The following is a 20,470-nucleotide window of genomic DNA, read 5'->3' on the forward strand; positions in this document are numbered from 1 at the left end:
TTTGAATTTTTTTTTCCTGTATATATCCTCACACTTCAACTAGTTCTATAATTTCATAATTTTGGCCTCTCCTGTCCCGTCTAGAGATAGTGTCCCATTTCCTTGAGTGTCTCAGTGTCCTCTAAAAATAGTCTGTATAATTATCACTCCAGCATCAATATTTTATAATTATTAAAAATGAGGGGCATCTGGCTGGCATACTTGGTGGAGCATGTGACTCTTGCTCTCAGGGTTATGGATCGGAGCCCCACATTGGGTGTAGAATTACTTAAAAAATAAAATCTTTAATAAAAAAATGAAACAAGATAGGGGATAATGTGCCCACTACTCCTTTGGATGTCACTGGTATAATTAGGAATAAAACCCTGAACTTGGATTGTCACTGTATCACATGTTTCTTGAGAATAAAATGCCAATCAAATTATGTAAAGCCTAGATATTTTAATACACATGGCAATGTTCTTGATCATTATATGGGCATGGTTAAGAGAAGGCTGGTCTAGTATGTGGAAAACTTGCTGTTCCTTCCCCAGATTCTCCTGCTACTGTGATTTAAGGTCTTGGAAAGAGATCTCGCTTTGTCAAGACAAATTTTAATTTCTAAAGAAGACAAGAAAAGACAAGAGTATTTCTTTATCTGACACAAAGTCAAGTGAGCCTTTAATCACAGTTTTGGTATCAGGTGAAAGGACTTCAACAGTTTCAAGGGACCAACGTAAGACAGGGTCCATGCTGTGGTTTAGGGAATGAACTGGAATCAGAGAGATAGGGGCTGAATCCAGGCTCTGCGTGGATTAAGTATGTGGTCTTGGGTTAATTATTTACTCTCTGTTTCTTCATCCGTAAGACGAGGATAATAGTATTACCCACTTCCAGTGTGCATGTAAATTGCTTAACACAGAACCTAACAGACAGTAAACACTTAATAAATAAATGGTCACAGCTGTTGCTGCTACTCCCACTAAAATGGACGAAGTCAGAGAAAAAGACAACGTCCATTCTGATGAAACAATTCTCAAGGAATCGGAGATGTACAAGCCTGTTTTGATGGAGTTAACTCAGAGTTTCAAACTTGTTCCCACGTAGTTTAAATTCAGGTAACATGTTATATGTGAAAAAGGGACAGATTACATAAATAGTACCTGCGTTCAAAGGCTCACTATGGAACCACTGAATGTGATGATGTAAAATACTCAGTGACATAGTGAGATGGTCATAATGTGTTATTAGTTAAAAGAGCAATTTCCTAAACATTATATATATTTCATTTTCACTTCATCTTATATATGCATATTTGCATGAAGGAAAGATTTGAAATACAGATGTAAAAATGTTATGGATTAGTATCTTTGATAGTTAGAAGGATGAATAAGTAATATTAAATTTTCTTTTTATTGCTTTTCCCTAAATTTTCTGCAATGAATATGTATTGCCTTTGCAATACAAAAAACTTAGTTATTTCTAAAAAAGGACATTCAGGGAAATAAAAAATATTTTTTTTCTTGGTGACCTAGAGTATGATTTTTTAAAAACAAAGTCCAAATGTTTTATATCCAGAGCTCTACTAGTACCGGAAAATAAGGGAAAGACAACATAGTGAGGGAATAATAAGAACATTGCAACTGCTACAGGATGGTCTCATTCATGGTATTTACCAGACTCTTCCTAGAACCCATGAATCATGCAATGACCGCCTTACGGTTTAATACTAGTCTGCACATTTTTTTTTAAGTTTAATAGTTATTTACATTTGGTAACTTTCAATAATGGAAAGAGTGTTTAAAAAAAAAATAACAGTTTGCCATTTTGTTTCTCCATGCTGCCATTTTGTTTTCGTTTGGTTTGTTTTACACATAATCCTCCGTGTTTGGGGCAGCAAACACAGAAACTGTCACTTAAACTGGAGGCGATGCCAGGAATCTGCTTCACAACTTCTGAGTCAGCTCTCCTACCCATCATCTCCCCGTGTTCATGACTCAGAGGAACAAAGCCTGCACTTGGTCTAATTAACTTCCCTTTGTCCTTTTAAAAAAATATATAGTCTTGTGTTTTCTCCAGCCATTTGCAGCAGATGGAAATGGACAGACTCTTACCTTTCTGTTTGTCCTGCGAACTGTAAGTGCCGAAGGGATGCAATGAGCTGTTATCATTTCTCCTGGAGGTGGTTATAGTGTTTTGACAATTCTCAAAGCATGGCTTAGAAAATGCCCCGCACTCTGCAGGCTCCTAAGGAATGAAAATAAAAAATTACATTTGCTTTTTTAATATGTTCAAACTTGGTCCATGAAAGCAAAGTAGGAGAATGATCAGTTTATGAATGAGCTCCCAAAAGTCTATTGCATATACCCTCTCAACTGGAAAATCAAAATGGCCCTATCAGTTAAGACATCTTCGAATGTGAGATACACAAAATACTGACAACGTGGTGCTAAGGACTGGGACAACTCATAGCCAGCACCAAAGAGGATTAACTTTATCATTCTTTCCCCCCACTTACAACTGGCTTCTTTCAAATTTTCTTCCATCTGGGAATACAGCTTGTGGCAGTGTCAACACAAGAAGAACGGTTCATGCCAAGGGTGTTTTTCTGCCAACCAGCTGGTTCCTCTCTCTCTCCCTCAGCGACTAAGTGCATATGCTCTAGGACAAGTCAGAACCTAAGCAGGTTTGCCACTCAAACGCCAGGAGTGTATCCTGCTGTGGACACCAGGTCTGCTGGCCAGAAGCTAAAACAAACTTGGTGACAATGTCAGACAGGGGTTCTCCTGAGCTTCCCCCCTACTTTTTGATGTTTTTCCCTCCTGTTTGGCTGTGGACAGCCTTCCAACAAATTCACAGTGTCCTCAAAAGGGCTGTATCCAGAGTAACATGCCCACAAACCATGTTACAGAGGTGTGAAGAGGGAGCTGAGGGGGGCCAGTTCTGGAGAGCTCCAGGTGTCTGTTCGAGAGGATGGACACACACAGAACTGGGTTCTGCTCTTGCTCAGGTTATGTGTCTTTCTCACAGATTTCAAGGAAGTCACGTGGACGCCATCTCACCAGTGTGCCCTTGACCATGTGTGAGAGGAGCAGGATGCAAAGAGAAACAGAGATCCCATTGCCAAAGCTCTTTATTTCAGAGCAAAGCATTTGGCCTGAATAATTTTATTATACCTTCCTCTCACTTACAAAAACTCGGTATCCTGCTAAACAAAAAATTTAAAACATTCAATTTATACATTCTTAATAATTAAAATGTTTTCAGCTGCCAAAGGTCTCTTAGCTTCTTGTCGAGGCTTGTAACACTTTTCCCACATGTAGTGTTACCCTCTGCCTCTGTATTGTTAGTCAAACCAGACTCGGCCAACAAATCCTAAATTAAAGCCCGAGCCTCAGCAGGCAGGAGAGGTAGGACTTACTTCACCTAGCCTTGTGCTTCAACAACAAGAACCAAAAAAAAAAAAAAAAAAAAAAAAAAATCTGCTCTCCCAGCTCTTTGATAAATGACACCATCGATATCCCAACAACTGATCAGTAACCAGCCTAATTAAAGTATTCAGCTTGTAAAATAGAGCCGTCGTGGAGCTCTCCATTAGTGTCCCAGCCGATAAAAAATATAATGGATTTTTAAACATAATCTGCTTCTACCTAGATGAGCTTGTAGGGAGGAGGGAAATGTTTTGGGGGCAGGGGGAAGAAAAAAAACAGGTCATAACCCATTTTTTAATACTAAGTCTCTAGGCTCAAATAGAATTACAATTGAACTTCAAGCTCGCCCTTTGAAAAACATGTTTCTGTTTAAAATGATTTTGATTCAATCAAGAATTCATTATGTATTCTTCACGAGGTCCTCATCAAAACTGTTTACGTATCTTGTACATCTGGGTAATGTGGGAAAATACTCCAACAACTATATATTTTGACTTTCCCTAAGTAGCTCCTTCAATTTTTTTTTATATCAATATAATGTTCAAGTAACAGTTTTGGTATTCTTGCCAAATCTAACTAATTGATTTGCCTGAATGTATGAGCAGTGCTGAGACCTTTTTCTCAGGTATGCTGCTTTTTTATTGTACCTGAGGGTGACTGCTTCTCCACAGGGGACACAGCAAGAGCAGGAGGGCACGACATATGCTTTGACACACAAAAACACGGAACTGGGAGAGAAAGAGCTGCAGACGGTTTTTCTGTTTTTTTTTATTTTTTTCCAATTTAATAAAGATGAGCTGTACATCAGCAGCTGCTGTCTTCATAAGAAAAAAATGTTCTTTAATCTTCGTGGGTACCAAAGAGATTCCCGAGAGCTGAGAGCATCAAGTGCCTGCTCATTCCCCATGGAAAGCATGTAAATATTAGGGAAACTAAAAAGGGACCTTTTGTTTAAATATCTTCATCAAAATTGTGGGGCACCTGGGTGGCTCAGTGGGCTAAGCCTCTGCCTTTGGCTCAGGTCATGATCTCAGGGTCTGGATCAAGCCCCGCATTGTGCTCTTTCCTGGGTGGGGAGCCTGCTTCCCCCACGGCCTCTCTCTCTTGCCTGCCTCTCTGCCTACTGTGATCTCTGTCAAATAAATAAATAAAATCTTTAAAAAAATTGCTTGTCATCCAATTTCTTAATTTCCAATTAATTTCCTAGTGAACTACATTAATAAGACACTTCCGAGGATGGGCAACACACCGAAAGTTTAGTACTTTCTTCTGATGGAATAATTGTCAACCCACCTCAGAGTGGAAGACCAGAAACTCGCGCAGTGAAGAAGAATGTAAATGATAAAACGTCACAACTAGAGGAGCCCAAATATAGAATGCTTACCCACCAGGCACACACCCATTTTAGAGAAAGACATGGAATTAGGGAAGGGGAGAGATGGCAGACATAATTCTTAACAACCTTGTTCATTTTTTCTTTCTTTCTCTTCTTTTTCCCTTAACTCTTGCTATTGGCACAGGAATGGTACTCTACAGCAGTGCCTTCCAGACTTTTCTCCTAGTTGAAATATCTTTGTTCCAAGAAATCTTAAGGGACACATAATACACAGATGCACAGAGGGGTGGCTTAGGGGCCCACGGGCCATCCTTCACACCTTCACATCCTTCACACCAACGGGGTACCATGAATCCCAAGGCTCTAGGGTAGGAATTAAATTAAACCAGAAAGGAGCCAATTCCACCACGGATGGGAGCATTAGATAAGGGTTTTATAACTATGTACATAAGTAAAATCCATTAAATATTCATGGAAGCCTCTCTGTCACTTAAGCAGACACAAATGTTGAAAACGAGTTGGCTCATTATATATAGTCTCCAGTAATTGGCCAATTTACATTTATTTAACATTTACAAGGTTATGTACAGAAGAGTAAAAAGGTACAGTTACTCTCTTCCAATAGCTGATAATATAACAAAGTGAGATCTAGTTTATAACTTTACTACTTCAGCTGACCCTCTCAGATAAAGGAGGTCTCAGAGGCATCTTTTATTCATTCAATCGACGCTATTTACTAAGGGTCTACTGTGTGCTGGGAAATGAGGATACGGTAAGGGATAAAATAGACAACAGTATCTGTCATCTGCAAGTTCCGAGCACTCAGCTAGGTATGTCTTCACATAGCCAGGAGATGGACAACCTGGGAGTTTCACTCAAGTAATCCAAAACTTTAGGGCCTAAGCTTTTAACTACTACGAAAAATAGTAGAAGGTAGTTGAAACTCAATTTGAAAAGTCCTTTTTTTTGGGATGCCTGAGTGGCTCAGTGGGTTAAAGCCTCTGCCTTCGGCTTGGGCCCTGATCCCAGGGTCCTGGGCTCGAGCCCCGCATCGGGCTCTCTGCTCAGTGGGGAGCCTGCTTCCTCCTCTCTCTGCCTGTCTCTCTGCTTACTTGTGATCTCTGTCAAATAAATAAATAAAATCTTAAAAAAAAAAAAAAGAAAAATCCTTTTTAAATTTTGAGTTGAACATATTATTAAAACTAATATTTTCTATTAGTGTTTTGTTAACAGTATTCTATGTTAACTCTGCATATTATTGTATTACACAAACATTACTTGTCCTCAGAGAATATCTGTGTGATGCGCTCAGGTTTTTCTTAACTCTAAACTGTGATCAACCGTTTTCTTCTTACTTTTTCTTAAAATATTCTTTTTAAAGATTTTATTTATTTGACAGAGAGAGATCACAAGTAGGCAGAGAGGCAGACTGAGAAAGGGAGAAGCAGGCTCCCTGCCAAGCAGCGAGCCCGATGCGGTACATTGTCAATCCCAGGACACTCGGATCCTGATCTGAGCCGAAGGCAGAGGCTTAACCCACTGAGCCACCCAGGTACCCTTTCTTAAAATATTTTTAAGAGCATTTAATAATTATTTTTCATATATAAAAGAAAATAACATTTTAGGAATATTTTACAATATTATAAATATATCAATACACTTTATAATTTAATACTATAATTGTGTAATATAAATATAATTGTATATAACTGAAATGTTTAGGGATATCAGCAATCAAGAATACTTTATGCTTACACTTCATGTGTAGGCAGAAATATTTCTTGCGTTAAAAAAATCCATAAAAATCATGATAAAATGCTGCAAAAATACTTATTTAATTAAAAACATTTATTTAATAACATGAAGCAAGGAGCTTGCTTAATAAATCAAGTTTTAAATTAGTTAAGTTCCAGGTCTTTATTATCTACGTGCACATTGTGGGGGAAAACATACTGCATTATAACAGTCTTTACACTAAGCACTGTATACCTCTGATTAAGAACTTTCTAAAGTATGGACGCTATAAGCACATCAATCAAAAAAGTATTTAAAGATGCTATATAGTTTAATAGTTTACTATATGAATGAAGTCCAAAGTCTAGAAATTTCTGGGGGGACAAAAAACTAGAAAATAAGGACCTGTTAGATTTGATAAATTACTTACTTGATATGTACATATTTATACCTTCTAGTTATACCTATAATATACCACGTGTTTGCCACCTAAATCCATCAGAGCCCTTCTGGGGCATATTTTCCCAGTTTCAGGATCAGTATGATACTAAGTTATGGAACTCTGCATATTTTAGGTGGCCATTTGGGCAATTTGCTGAGGGAACCAAAGACTTGTGTCACCTCCAGTGGTCTCTCTGGTCTCCGCAGAATCACCAACTGGATCATCCCTCGAATGTTTCCTTCCATGGACATCGATCGCCTCAGTGTCTCCATAGCTTCGTGGTTGGACTTTCCCAAAAGAGATTCCCCATTAACGGCAATCAGCTGGTCATTCATCCGTAGACGACCATCCTAGGGCAAAGGAAAAAAAAATGTATGAAACAGAGAAAAGTATGGTGATGATGGATGACTGTTTCAGGACAAGTTCAAGTTTAGAAAGAAAAAAAAAAGGAAGAAGAAGAAGAAAAAAAACCCCAGCCATTAGGAATGATTTATTTTCTATGGCACAACAAGTTTCTGGAGCTTATCAAATAGTCACAAATAGTAACAATAATGAAGTGTGTGAAAGTATGTTTTTGAAATCTCAGAGTCCCAAGCTGCAATAATTTAGACATTTGTGTAATATCTCCTACCTAAATCTTTGGCAAGCATGCTAACCTAGCCTGATTCTGCCCTTTTCTCTGGCAGGGACCGTGGAAAGTGGGTTTGGAAGCAAAAGGAAGTGGTCACATCACTTGAAACAAGGGTTTGCATTTGCAGGCACAGAGAGACTTTACGCTTATATGTTCCATGTTCGACAGTGGTGGTAAGTCCTGTAGAAATTACCGCTAGCTCTGGGCGTTGCTAGTCTGCTGGGCTGCAAAACAACACAGAGGTGTGCAGTGAAGGACCAATTTGCTATGGTGTCTTCTGGCAGAAAAAGCACGACAAAGGAGACTGTCAGGGCCTGTTTGCAAGGAGGCTCTGATGAGTACTTTTACCCAGAATCTTCAGGAAACCACGTACTACAAAGTGCACAGAAGCCCGACATGTGGCTTGGCAGCCTGGACCCCTGTCTAAATCACTTCTAGGCACTAGTTCTCTTCAGCCAGAAGCATCACACAAGCTAGAGACTACAGCAGCAGCTAACAAACTGGGGTACAAGCTCTGCCAACCAAAGAATGTGGGGGGACCACAGTGCCTCTCCCCCTCAGGCAGCCTCGAGGGAAAAATCCTCAAAATACTGACAGTCAGATTGGGGACATGCCTTAGACCTGTTTCCACACTATGGTAGGAAGTCCTCACTATGAGGCACAGGTGCAGGTGCGGTTTTTGGAATGTTATGATGTGGGGGTATGCCTGGGTGGCCCAGTGGTTAAGTGTCTGCCTTCAGTTCAGGTCATGATCCTGGGGTCCTGGGATCGAGCCCCACATTGGGCTCCCTGCTCAGCAGGGAGTCTGCTTCTCCCTCTGCCCCTCTGCCCCACCTCCACTCGTGCTCTCTCTCCAATACATAAATCTTGAAAAAAAAAAAAAAAGGAATATTATGATGCTGCTTAACAGAATAAACTTAACAGAAATGCCAGTAGGTTTGTATGACAAATTACCTTCCTAGAGAATTCCTCCATAAATTATCTCCAGTGATTCTCACAGAACTCCAGACTAGCACAATGCTTTTATTCACATTATAGATAAGGAAACTGAGGCAGAGAAGGGCTGCAACTTGGCCAGGTCACAAAAGCAAACCAGAGACACATTGACCCCAGTTCTGATATCATGCTCTTTGGCTCTGCAGTCTCCCTACTTGAATTCTCTTTGTTACCTGGTCTCTAGACTACGACTGTACAACTCTAAATTAGGAGAGGAATATATGGAAGAGTTTTTATAGTAGTAAATATCGGGGATCTATGTTCAAGTTAGGAGAATAAAATACAAAAGAATAACACTCCCCTAAGAAATGAGAAAACCGGGCATACAAAGAACAATAGGACCAACTGGGCAGCTTTGGGGGAGAAATCCTGTGGACAAATTAATAAACTTTGACTAATTCAGTAGCAGATGGTCAGAGGAAGTTTTCCTGCTGACAACAGGGGGAAGGGTGAGTGTGGAAAGCTGCCCTGGAGAGCTAATGCCATCATGGAGACTCACTGCACATGCCACCTGCTGGAGAGGCCACTGGGCAGACAAGATGGCGGAGGCCACCCGAAAGAGTGCATGCTCCTGAACGAAGAAAGTGGGATGGCAAGGTGATGAGATCGATCGAGAAGGGCATTTGATTAGAGCTGGAAAATGTCTGAGTGGACTGGCTCCACAAAGCATGACGTCCCCTCCCTTCCTCTTGTTTTCCCACTCCACTTAACCTTTACCCTAACTGGGAGCAAATCTGGAAATGAGATTTACAGGAAAGGCCAAACAAGAAAGAAATCTCTCCATTTCTATGATCTAATTTTGAGGAAGGCACAGAAAGACTGAGGTTAAGGTTACACAAAGCAGGGTAAAACAAAACAACCTTAATGGTTTAGTCACATGAAGTGAGACACAACTTGAGAAATCCTTACAGTCTACTTTGGCCTTTCATGGAAGAGGACTGTTGGGTTGAGTCTTGAGAAGGAGGCTGGGAGGGTCATTAACAATTAGATGTAAGATTTTTAAAGAGGAGGAGGAAGCAGAAGAGGGATCAAGATCCTCACTCTGTTAACAGGAAATGAGGTCTCATGTTGGATTTGCAGAGGGTTAGTCTTGGCAGGACACCTCATCCTCTATGATATGAAGAAAGATAAAGACGGAAACTTTATGGGCATCTCGAGGATGGAGGAAATACAATCTGAGTGAGATCGCACCTGGTAACCTCATGTGAACCTTCTCTAGGAAGTATGGAGCAAGGTCTATGTGAAGAAGTAAATAAGAGATAAGGAGATATAAGGACATTATTTATTTTGATAAAATAATCTCTTACCAACAGGTACTAAGCACAAACTTTCATTTTTAGCTACATTCCAAGTCTCAAACAGATAGAGCACAACGTTGAAGTAGAACATGTTTACATACAAGTCCAAACAAAAAGGCAGGTCAGGTCACCCCAGGGCAGCTGGGATTTTTTTTTTTTTTTTTTTTTTTTTTAAGAAGACATACACACTTATCACAAGCATCACTGGAGAGCTGTGGGCAGGATAAAAATCCACACACTCTCATTTTCAGGCTTGGCTGGTCTGTAACTCTTGGTGTGTGCTTTCTCTGTATAAGATAAATGATGAGTAATTTCATTAATGCTGATGCCAGTAAGTGCCATGGTGTCCTAACATTTAGAATATAATCACAGAATTTAGAGCTTGGAAGGTCCTCCGAGATCATCTTTTCCAACCTCTTCTGTTTACAGATAAATAATGTGATGTCAAAAGGGGATGCAAAACCATCGATTGAACTCCTCTTAAGAGAAGGCACTTCCCCATGGGCTGGGACTTGCTCAGCTAGTTAGGGTCAGGGCTAGATCAGAAGAGCCCAAGTCCCGGATTCTTAGCAATCTTTATTCCTAACCATTCCCTCTGCTACATAGGTGAGGATGACTAGTTCCTAAAGAATTAATGCTTCAAGAATAAAACGTTCAAAGCCAGAGTGGACAATATGCCACCAGATGTCTCCTGGAAGAGAGCCTGATATAAAATCCAGAGTCACATGGCAGAAGATACGGTGACTGATGCCTGTGTTGGGGGATGGCAGGACAAGTATTGTCTTCTGCAGAATCAGAAGACAATAATTTGTTCACCTCTCTAACCATACAGACATAAATGCATACCCATGTCTGGTCTTGATTGAAAATGAAAGTGATTCAATGGAAAGCTCATGAAATATCTCAACCCAGATTCATTAAATATCCTTCAATTGTATATGCCCATTGTGTATGCTTTGGGATAATTTTGACCAAGAAAAGCACATTTTTGTGGTTTTATCTTTTTAATACTATGTTTAAGTGAATACTTAGACATGAGAATGTTAACTCTCGTCAACTGATTTTATAGAAGTGAATTCAACTATCCAGGCATATAACTCAGTAACCTTAGCATATTTATTTCATTGTAATTTGGGTCATGCTTGCATCTGTTAAGGAAAAAAAAATCCCTTTCTACTATAGACTGAGTATTTGTGTCCTTCCTCCCCCAACCCTCTTCCAAATACATATGTTTCAAATATGTGAGGTTATTAAGATGGAACCTTCATGAATGGGATTAGTGCCCACATAAAACAGGCCTGAGAGAGATCCCTCAACCCCTCTGCCATGTGAGGGTACAGCGAGCAGACAGCTATCTATCAACCCGAAATGGGCTCTCACCAGACACTGAATCTGCTGGCGCCTTGATGTTAGACTTCAGCCTCCACTGGGAAAAATAAACTTGTTTATTTTTATAAATATATTTATAAATATAAATATAAATATTTATAAATATAAGCCACCTAGTCTATGGTAGTCTGTTAAAGCAGCCCAAACAGACTAAGACACCTTCTTTCCTATTATAATGCTGTCAGACCCCTAACGAACAAGACTCCTCACCTCTGTCAATTACTCCTTTCATCTCTGCCCAATCCCACAACCAACTCTATCCATCCTCAAGACAGGAGGGAGTAAAGGAAGTTCCCCAAAGAGGAAGGAGATCAGAGTAAAGATAAAAAGTAACTTCCTTAGGATACTTAAGGATGAATAAAAACTGATACAAGATTTAGGTCTTCTCCATGTCCTGGGATTACTTCAAATCTCATCAGCCCTAACCCAGTTCTCCTACAATAGGATGAGTGGCCCAGGAGACAAGATGTTTGAGTATTACATCTCCCTTTTACTGTGCACCTAATATAGGGCAGTCGTGATGCAAATGTTTTATATATGCTCTCTCATTTTGTTCCCGCGATGATCCTGTGAGAGAAATACTACTCTCCTCTATTTAAGAGATGTAGAAGGGTGCTTGGGTGGCTCAGTGGTTAAAGCCTCTGCCTTCGGCTCAGGTCATGATCCCAGGGTCCTGGGATCGAGCCCCACATCGGGCTCTCTGCTCAGCAGGAAGCCTGCTTCCTCCTCTCTCTCTCTGCCTGCCTCTCTACCTACTTGTGATCTCTGTCAAATAAATAAATAAAATCTTAAAAAAAAAAAAAAGAGATGTAGACACGGAGACTCAAAGAGATATAGTGGTTTGCCAAAGGTTACTGGCATGGCTAGGTGTCCTTGTCTCTGAGTCAGACATGTACCTGTTATGCTGTACTCCTTCTAAATTCAGAATTCTAGAGATGATTAGAGACACTACAATTTTTTAAAATTTCTTTTTCCTAAGATTTTACTCATTTATTTCACAGACAGAGATCACAAGTAGGCAGAGAGGCAGGCAGAGAGAGAGGAGGAAGCAGGCTCCCTGCTGAGCAGAGAGCCCAATGTGGGGCTCGATCCCAGGACCCTGGGATCATGACCCGAGCCGAAGGCAGAGACCTTAACCCACTGAACCACCCAGGTGCCCCGACACTATAATTATTAATTATAATAATTATTTAATGAGTTTCTTATGAGTTTGGGTAGTCATTGTGCTAAACCCATTATGTGCACTAGACAATTTAATCTTTACAACAATCCTATACACTGGGGACTGTCACCCTCATTTTATAAAAAAGAAACCAAGAATTAGGCCAGTTCAATGCATTGTTACAAGTCACAATTCTAAAGCAGATGTGAACTTGGACTCTGTCACTCTGAAGGCCATTTTTCCAACTATGTTGCTAGTGATTCTTGACTTTTATGGACTCTCAGGTTCTTTTGAGAATCTAATAAAGGCTACAGATTCTCATCTCTTAAAAATAAGTATTTACAACCACAGTTTCTCCACAGCTGCGCATTTGGACCAGATAATTCTTTGTAATGGGAGCAGTCACATATCTTGTAGGATACTCCATATGCCCCCTGAAGTAGATCCACAATTTCCAGGGGGTCTAGTGACCTTGTATTTCAGCATCTGTTATACTCCGTGGTGCCCGGGTACTATCTCTACCATGATTACTGGTGACATTGTATGGCTTAATCTACCGCCTTGAGCCAATTTTTTTGGTAAGGCCCCTCTACCTCTAAAGTTCTAATAATGAACATGGAGGGGAGAGTAAGAAAACCTAAGCGAAGAACTAGCCTCTGCAAAACATGAAACAAGTATGAGGGAGTGGGCTGGTTTTTCTCGGGAGTAGCTGGCTGGAGCCCAAGGCCAGTTCGCATTTGGCCAGGGTGTTGAGAGGATTAATCATGACCAGATGTCAGCTCCTGCGTCTGCATGTTTCTAATGGGGCCCTCAGTAAAGCCTCCTGGGATATTATCAACACCCAGAGCCCAAATCCCAGAGCCTGACTTCAGACTGCACAACAGGGTTTCCCTGGAGTGGGCTGGGACTCCAGGCAAGATGACACCTGATTGAGGGAAGGATTGTCCTGAAGAAATCCTTCACAAGGCCCTAAAATCATTCCATGACAACATCTGCCTACCATATTTTTGCAAAAAAAAAAAAAAAAAAAAAATCCAACCTACAGAAGAACTTTACATTCCGGATTGAAATCATTTGACTTCATTTGAAAACAATAGCAATGAAAGGAAAAGAATAAATCAAGATCTTAAAGTACAGGTTTTGAAACAAAGAGGAGGAATAAAGAAAGTTGGTAAGACTAGAAGCATGTAAGTTCTTGTCTTGAAGAGTACCTACCTACATTAATCAATGTTCTACATCATCTGTCCTAACACAATTTCGACCAATATAAACAGGGCCAATTCTTTCCAAGTAAGAGCTCTATTTTCCAGGGATAAGAAACTGCATTCTGGGGTTGAGCCCACCACAATGTGGCCTGTATTTCTCCTTCTGTCCAAAATGTCCTCTGCATTCCCGCTTATCCCCTGAATCGCTATCTATCCTTCAAAACAAGACTCAGCAACCGCCTCCCACTCATAGATATCTGCATAGGTAGAATTAATTGTGCCATCATCTCCATACCGATGATATTTTAACAATACTCATCTACCCCACCTTTATCATAGCAGACTTGTTTATGTTTTTAACTTATTCCACCACCAGCTTGATTACGGAACGAGTTGTTTTTAAGTTCCCTATCTCCAGTCTGCTATATATTGTAGAACTCACTAGAGATGTTCAAGAAGTGCAGGCTAAGTCGAGTTACTTGAAAAATCTTCCATTCAGGTGTTCTGGAGCTGGTGTAAGTTTCATCTACGATAAACAAATGGTTTATGTACAAACTGTAACTGTGAGAGATTCATGGATTCAGGCTGGCCTGGATACGCCAGCACATGTTCACAGAACCCTTAGACTTCTAAAAGGGAAGCCGGATTACTTCCTGGGTACTGGCCCTATAGTCACTTCCTCAACGAATGTAAAACTTAAATTTACTCATTTAATTCAGTATGGTTTTAAAAGCTTCCCTCCTTTATTATGTAGCAAACTGGGGAAGTCGTAGCAACATACCATTTACTCCATATTTGTAGTATTTGAACCTGTTTTTGCTCAAGATAACAGAATATTATTTAGAGCATCACCATATATATAATCAAAACCATTCTAATACTTTCAAAATGTGTTATAATTCCTTCATTTTAAGCTCCTTCTGGAAAAATGAGGGGCATAAATACATCCCAACTTAGAGACTCTACCATAGTTGTTACTGAATCTTATTAATTTCCTCAGAGGGAAAAAAAAAAGTTTGAGAAGCACTGATTTAAGAGTTATCACACATATTCTCTGGCTTACTATGTGGTAATAGCATTTTGTGCTTCTCTGACACTTCTGCTTCTTGTCATTTCAGCTTCCTCACCCATATATTCTTATCTCCTTCCTGATTTTCTGTTTTTGGTTTACTTTGGCCTAGGAAACTGGATAATAAAAAGCTTATTAAGGCATATGTGTTTTATATGAGTTAAGCAGAGTCTACCATGACTGCCTAACAAGATGAGAATCTGAGGCCTTTTCAACTTCCTGAAAATCTTCTTATTTAATTAACAAGAAAGGAACTATACAATTTTTTGTGCAAAAATTGCTTGAAGTCTTATCCCTGGAAGAATGGGTCCAAAGCAAAGTGTCAAGGCCAAAACTTAGATCATGTTATATTATAGTTATATATATAAATATATAATAAATACTATAAATATATAGTAACTACATATAAACATATAAATTCTCTCTCTATATATATCTATATAGAGAGTATATATCTATTCTATAAATACCCATAATGAAGGTGACTATAGCTCTACAGCTGAAAGGTATATTTTCAGTGTCAAATTATCATTATCATGGTATATCAACTTTTGAGATTATCATTTCCTTTTTGACTAGGACTACCAATTCTTACAATTTCTTTCAGCCCATGGAGACAATCATGGAGTCCAAAATACACCTCAAAAGATGTAGGTTTCCAAAATTTTATCTGGCATGGTATTGATTTTTTGTTAGAATTTCCATGCATGAAATAAAAATGTGTAAGTGATAAAGATCATCAAGAAAAGCAATGATTATGCTGATATTGTGAGATTTTAAAAATAATGTTTTGGTTATCTCCTTATAAAATAGTTGCTACTGGAGAAAACCCATTAAATGATGAACCTGACTGTCTGAATTAACAGAGGCCAAGATTCTTGCTTTGTTTTTTTTTTAATAAAAGTAAATTGGGTTAAATAATTAGCAGAACAATTGGTACTATTTTTCTCGTGTTTAAGTTAATAATTTCATTTTTAAGGTAAAATTCTTATTGGATATACAGTGATTCTGAATTTTTCCAGGCAAGGTTCCTGCTTTTAGGTGTTTCTAAAACGTATCACATTTTCGTGGTCAGGATGAAATGTCAGAGTTTAGCTTCTCACAGTTGAGAAGGTTCAACAGAGCAACTGACATCCTTGGAGTGTGGGGTCCATTGGTCAGAGGTAAAAACCTGGAAGACATGACTGCTTCTAACAATTGTTACGGTTTTCCACCAGTAGAAAACATTATCAATTTTAAGAAGAATGGGTAGTTGAAGAAATCATTTAACATTAGTGTTCCTTAAAAGCTGTCCCTTTTAACTTCCTTTGAGTTCATTAATTATAGATCCCCTCCATGATTTATAGATACCAGTAGAGATGGAGTTGGAAATGACTCACGCTGGGAACTCCTCCTGGACTGCTATGGAACAGCTTGGCTGCTGCTAACTGGTCCACATTATGAAGAGACGTGAACATTGAGCACCAAGCACTATATTCCCAGGAATTCTACAATTATGTATATTCGCTCTAAAAATTCACATTTGAGTCATTTTAAAACAGGGAGATTGCTTGTATTAGATCTTTTTTTTTTTCTTTCACCTCATACTAAATAGTGTAGATTATGAAATTCTGCATTTCTCAGAGGGAGTATTCCAAATTCCTAAGCACACCAGAATCAAATTACTTAAATTATATCTATTTCATATTCTGAGCGCATGCATTTGCAATTAGCTATGTCAGGCATTTTTCTTTCATTTAATTTCATCATCATCAAGTAGTATTTATTAAGCACAAACCTGGCTAATTAATTTTCTAGAGAATAACAGGTATTCTTAAATCCATTCTATATAAAAGACCTTAAATAATCTGATACATGACATTTTTCCCTTAGCAAAAATTGCCTTTTAATTTTTACCTTATTATTTCAAGGTTTCAGTAGGACATATTCTACTCCCAAAGTCTGTATATTCAAATAAAAAATGTCATTCAGAATTAATATAACAGACTCCATGAGATTTTTATTCTTACTATATCATACTAATATCCTATGTCAATTTTTAAAAAAATCACTCTTCTAGTTAAATATTTTTCCTAAAAGTGATTTATTTTTGAGGAAAAACCTAAGATAAATAGCCAGCTTAAGTTATCGTAATCAATAGATGTAAAATGCATTTTCTCTTAAAAAATTCAGTTACTATAGTTCATGAAGATCTCAGAATTCAAAAGGTTTAGCCAATGAGGAAGAGAATATCGAAGATCTTCAAATCATTAAGACTTTGTGTGTGCTTTAGTGAGGGAAAGGAAAAGCTAATTTTTATGTGGATTTGGGGAAAGAAGAGTATCCTTCTCAGGGTACTTTTTTCTAACTGCAACACAGACCACATTCCTTTTCATTTAACAATAATGACACCACCACGTTTGCTTTAAATTCTGATCACAGAACTGAAATTTTAGAAAAGCATCCTTAAGCACTTCATAATGTCATGCAGACTAGTTGGGACGCCTGGGTGGCTCAGTCAGCTAAGCAGCTGTCTTTACTTCAGGTCATGATCCTGGGATCCTGGGATCAAGCTCATGTCGGGCTCCCTGCTCAGCGGAGAGACTGCTTCTTCCTCTCCCTCTGTCTGCCACTCTGCCTACTTGTGCTTTCTCTACCTCTCTGTCAAATAAATAAATAAAATCTTAAAAAAAAAAAAAAAAGCCACGCAGGTCTTGGTTTGGAAGATGTTAAACCCAGAGACTTCTACAGGTTCTGAAAGCAATTACCCTGTACTTCAGCTACCAATGCCCAGTACGAATGACAGAATCTAAAATGGAACTACAAACATGTAATCCCTGTTACTGTTTAAGCAAATTAGCACCAATACTCAGTCATATTTGGCTACTGAGGTCAATGGCCCCTTTGTACTTTGAAAAGTGGAGCTCAAACGAATGCTTCAGAAATGTCCACAAAGAGCTCCGCGGGCTGAAGGGGTCTGAAATGGCAGATGTCGAGCCCTGACACAAATAGGAAAGAGTTTCTGGGATTTCCTTCTTGATATGCAGACTGGAATTTAAATATTAATGAGATTAAGCATTTGGATAACTGTGAGTAGAGTACGAATATTGTTCAGTTTGCCCCTTGAGTGAGAGGAATTTACCCCAAGAGGGACTCCTAGAAGAGCCAGGTGCTTTTATTTTCAAACACAGATTTACATCTCCATTAGAAAGAACTCAAATAAGAGAGGAAATGATTGAAAGCAGCAGCCCGAGAGGTAAATAAAAAATAAATAAATAAAAATAAATAAAAAGAGAGAAAAGAAAGAAAAAAGAGCTCCTCAATTATAGTCACAGTTGCATAGTGGCTGGGTGGTTTTGCATCTGGCAAGAAGTAGCCTATCTTTGTTTATACCAGCGGAAGCCCCCAGGACAATACAGCACACAGAATCCACAGGAAGAATTTGGTCATACTTTTCAAAGTAGTTTAGTTTTCAAAAATCCACCTTCCCTAAAGGGAAAAACACCTTGAGAACCAACTAGTGGTCCGAAGGGCCAGGAGAAAAAGATGGTGCTCTGGCAGAAAGATTATTTTGTTGATTTCAGGTAAAAACCTAGGGCCAGATGCTAAAGTGGATGTTCCCCATTCTTATCTCCCCTTTGCCCCGGGGACACTGCAGTCTGTTACATTTGTTATCTTCTGAACAGGGGACAGGAACAAAGTCTCAAAACAATTTCTGTAAGACATAATCCTGAATCACAGAACAGGTGGCAATTTTCTGAAGAGTAACAATGGATTATTGGAACAGTCGCAGCAGAAATAGAAAAATACTTTCTCTCTCTCTCTCTTTTTCTGGTTAATCAGATTTCTTGTGAGCAAAGCTTAGTCCTGCACCCTTTATACTGCAGAAAGTAAACAAGACAAATGGATACTAAACATTCACAATAAGGCTAAATTCATGATTGATGCCTCTTACTGTTTAAGATCAGCTTAACTTAAATATGCTGTCCAGTGGTTTTTAGTGGTGTGATTGTCTGACTCAGCAGACTGGTGTCAGGAAAGAAATTTACATAAATGGAAAGTGAAGTCTTTCTTGGAGAAACAGGACTGTTAGAAACTGCTTAGGTAAGGAGATGCTCACTTACACAAACATGGATATACACATTAAACCTGCTCTCCAATATCTGCTTGAGCTTAAGTTATTGCCCATAAAGTGGCTAAGATGTTTGCTTTTAATTTCCAAAAAATCATTTCAGTTCCAATTTTACTTGGAATAAATTCCGCAAACAGAACTGTCATTAGGTATAAGAAGAAGAATATCAACCCGGTAACCACAAGCAGGATCAAGGCTCCTCTTTAAACACAGCACATGCTTAGACGGCTTGGTGAAGGGTGACCGGCGTGACACCAGACAACTCCGGGGTAATGGCCCCCAATCTTCAGGAATATGAAGGAGGAGCTGAAGGAGGCTTCACCACAGTACAGTGGAGCACAGGATCCGAAGTCAGACTGCCCGGGTTCAAGTCTTAGTTTAAGCGGTTCCTGGCTGTGACCACAGGAGAGGCACTAAACTCTGTAATCTGCAGTTTCCCTCTGACGGAACTTCCTAATCATCATCCAGTGTCAACATGAAGAACGCAATTAGAGAACCCACCTAAAGTATTTATCCCCGCACCAGGCATATGTTAAGTGCTAAGCACAAGGAAGGCTAATTGCTGCTGTTATCCTTACTATTATTCTCCTTTTGCTCCTGGTTCTGCATTTCTGAGCCAGATGGGAGAATTTGACAGACTGAACGACTGACCCCAAACTTCCCCCTTCTCTGGACCTGCACCTTTGCCACAGCTTCACCAGGGGTGGACTATGTTTCCCCAGGCCTTGACCTTGGGCTCACCCACATGACTGCTTTGGTCAGAAGTGCGCGTGTGTGTTTCTGAGTGTGCGCGGAGGGGCGGAGTGCCAGCTCGGGGCCTCGGATTTGAGAGGCTTCACTCTCTCTTTGCTGCTGGCCCTCTGCCACCTCAGAGCATGAAAAGAACGTGCTCCTGCAAGCCTGCTGGTCCAGGTGGGGGGGAGGTGACATACACGGAGGACACTGACCTGCAGATATATGGTGTCACAAAGGTACAGCAGCCTCAATCCCAGCCGCTTGAGCTGTCCTACAGAGTCGTGAGGGACGTAAAGGCTTACTGATGTATGTTACTGAAATCCTGTCATTATTTATTATGTCAAAAAAAATTAACTGATCCAAGGAGTACATTAAAAAGTTGTCTACTCACAATGAATTTCTTATTTCCCAAGGAAAAAGGCATCAGCTCAGTGTCTAGATCTGAAACAAATGTGGAGTGATAAGTGAGAAGAGACCAGTGCTTCGACCAAGCCAGCACTCCAAGACCGGAGATGCTCCGAAACTCAATAGACCTTTCTTGGCTTTTGTTAAGGGAGGGTCACGTGTGATAAGTGTCAGATTATTTTTAAACAGCTAACATTTGTTGAAAGTTTATCATAGGCACTGTGCTGGACAAAATGCATATAGTATCTCTCTTTGTCCTCCTAAGAGCACCAGTAGGCAGGCTCTATTGATTTTATTCATTTTCCAAGAGAGGAAACTGAAGCTTACGGAGACAAGTAACTTGTCCACGTGATAGCAGGTGGGAGCAATCTGGGGAGGACTCAAACTCAAGAAGCCTTGTGGCATGGCGTGAGATGAGGATGGTGGGGAGGATGGCGGATCGTAAGCACAAACATGTTCCCCCCATCTCTAATCACTTTGCTGTTTTAATCATAGTATGTGTGCTAATTTGATCTGCAGGACACTTGAATTAGGTATTACCTATTAT

The 20,470-nt window shown here is 39.6% G+C and overlaps 1 protein-coding gene across 1 annotated transcript in view; it reads right to left on the reverse strand.

The window, feature by feature from the left end:
• The window catches only part of PARD3B (par-3 family cell polarity regulator beta), a 1,020,734-nt gene that overhangs the window by 402,124 nt on the left and 598,140 nt on the right, over nt 1-20,470 (reverse strand). Inside the window, exons 12-13 of the mRNA XM_032859992.1 lie at nt 7,102-7,272; nt 2,094-2,226 (exon numbers count right to left, since the gene is read on the reverse strand). Coding sequence (XP_032715883.1) covers nt 2,094-2,226; nt 7,102-7,272 — 304 coding nt within the window. The remainder of the gene's footprint in view (nt 1-2,093; nt 2,227-7,101; nt 7,273-20,470) is intronic.

The sequence above is a fragment of the Lontra canadensis genome, unplaced genomic scaffold, assembly GCF_010015895.1.
Source record: "Lontra canadensis isolate GAN:19392208 unplaced genomic scaffold, GSC_riverotter_1.0 scaffold18, whole genome shotgun sequence".
Taxonomy (NCBI): domain Eukaryota; kingdom Metazoa; phylum Chordata; class Mammalia; order Carnivora; family Mustelidae; genus Lontra; species Lontra canadensis.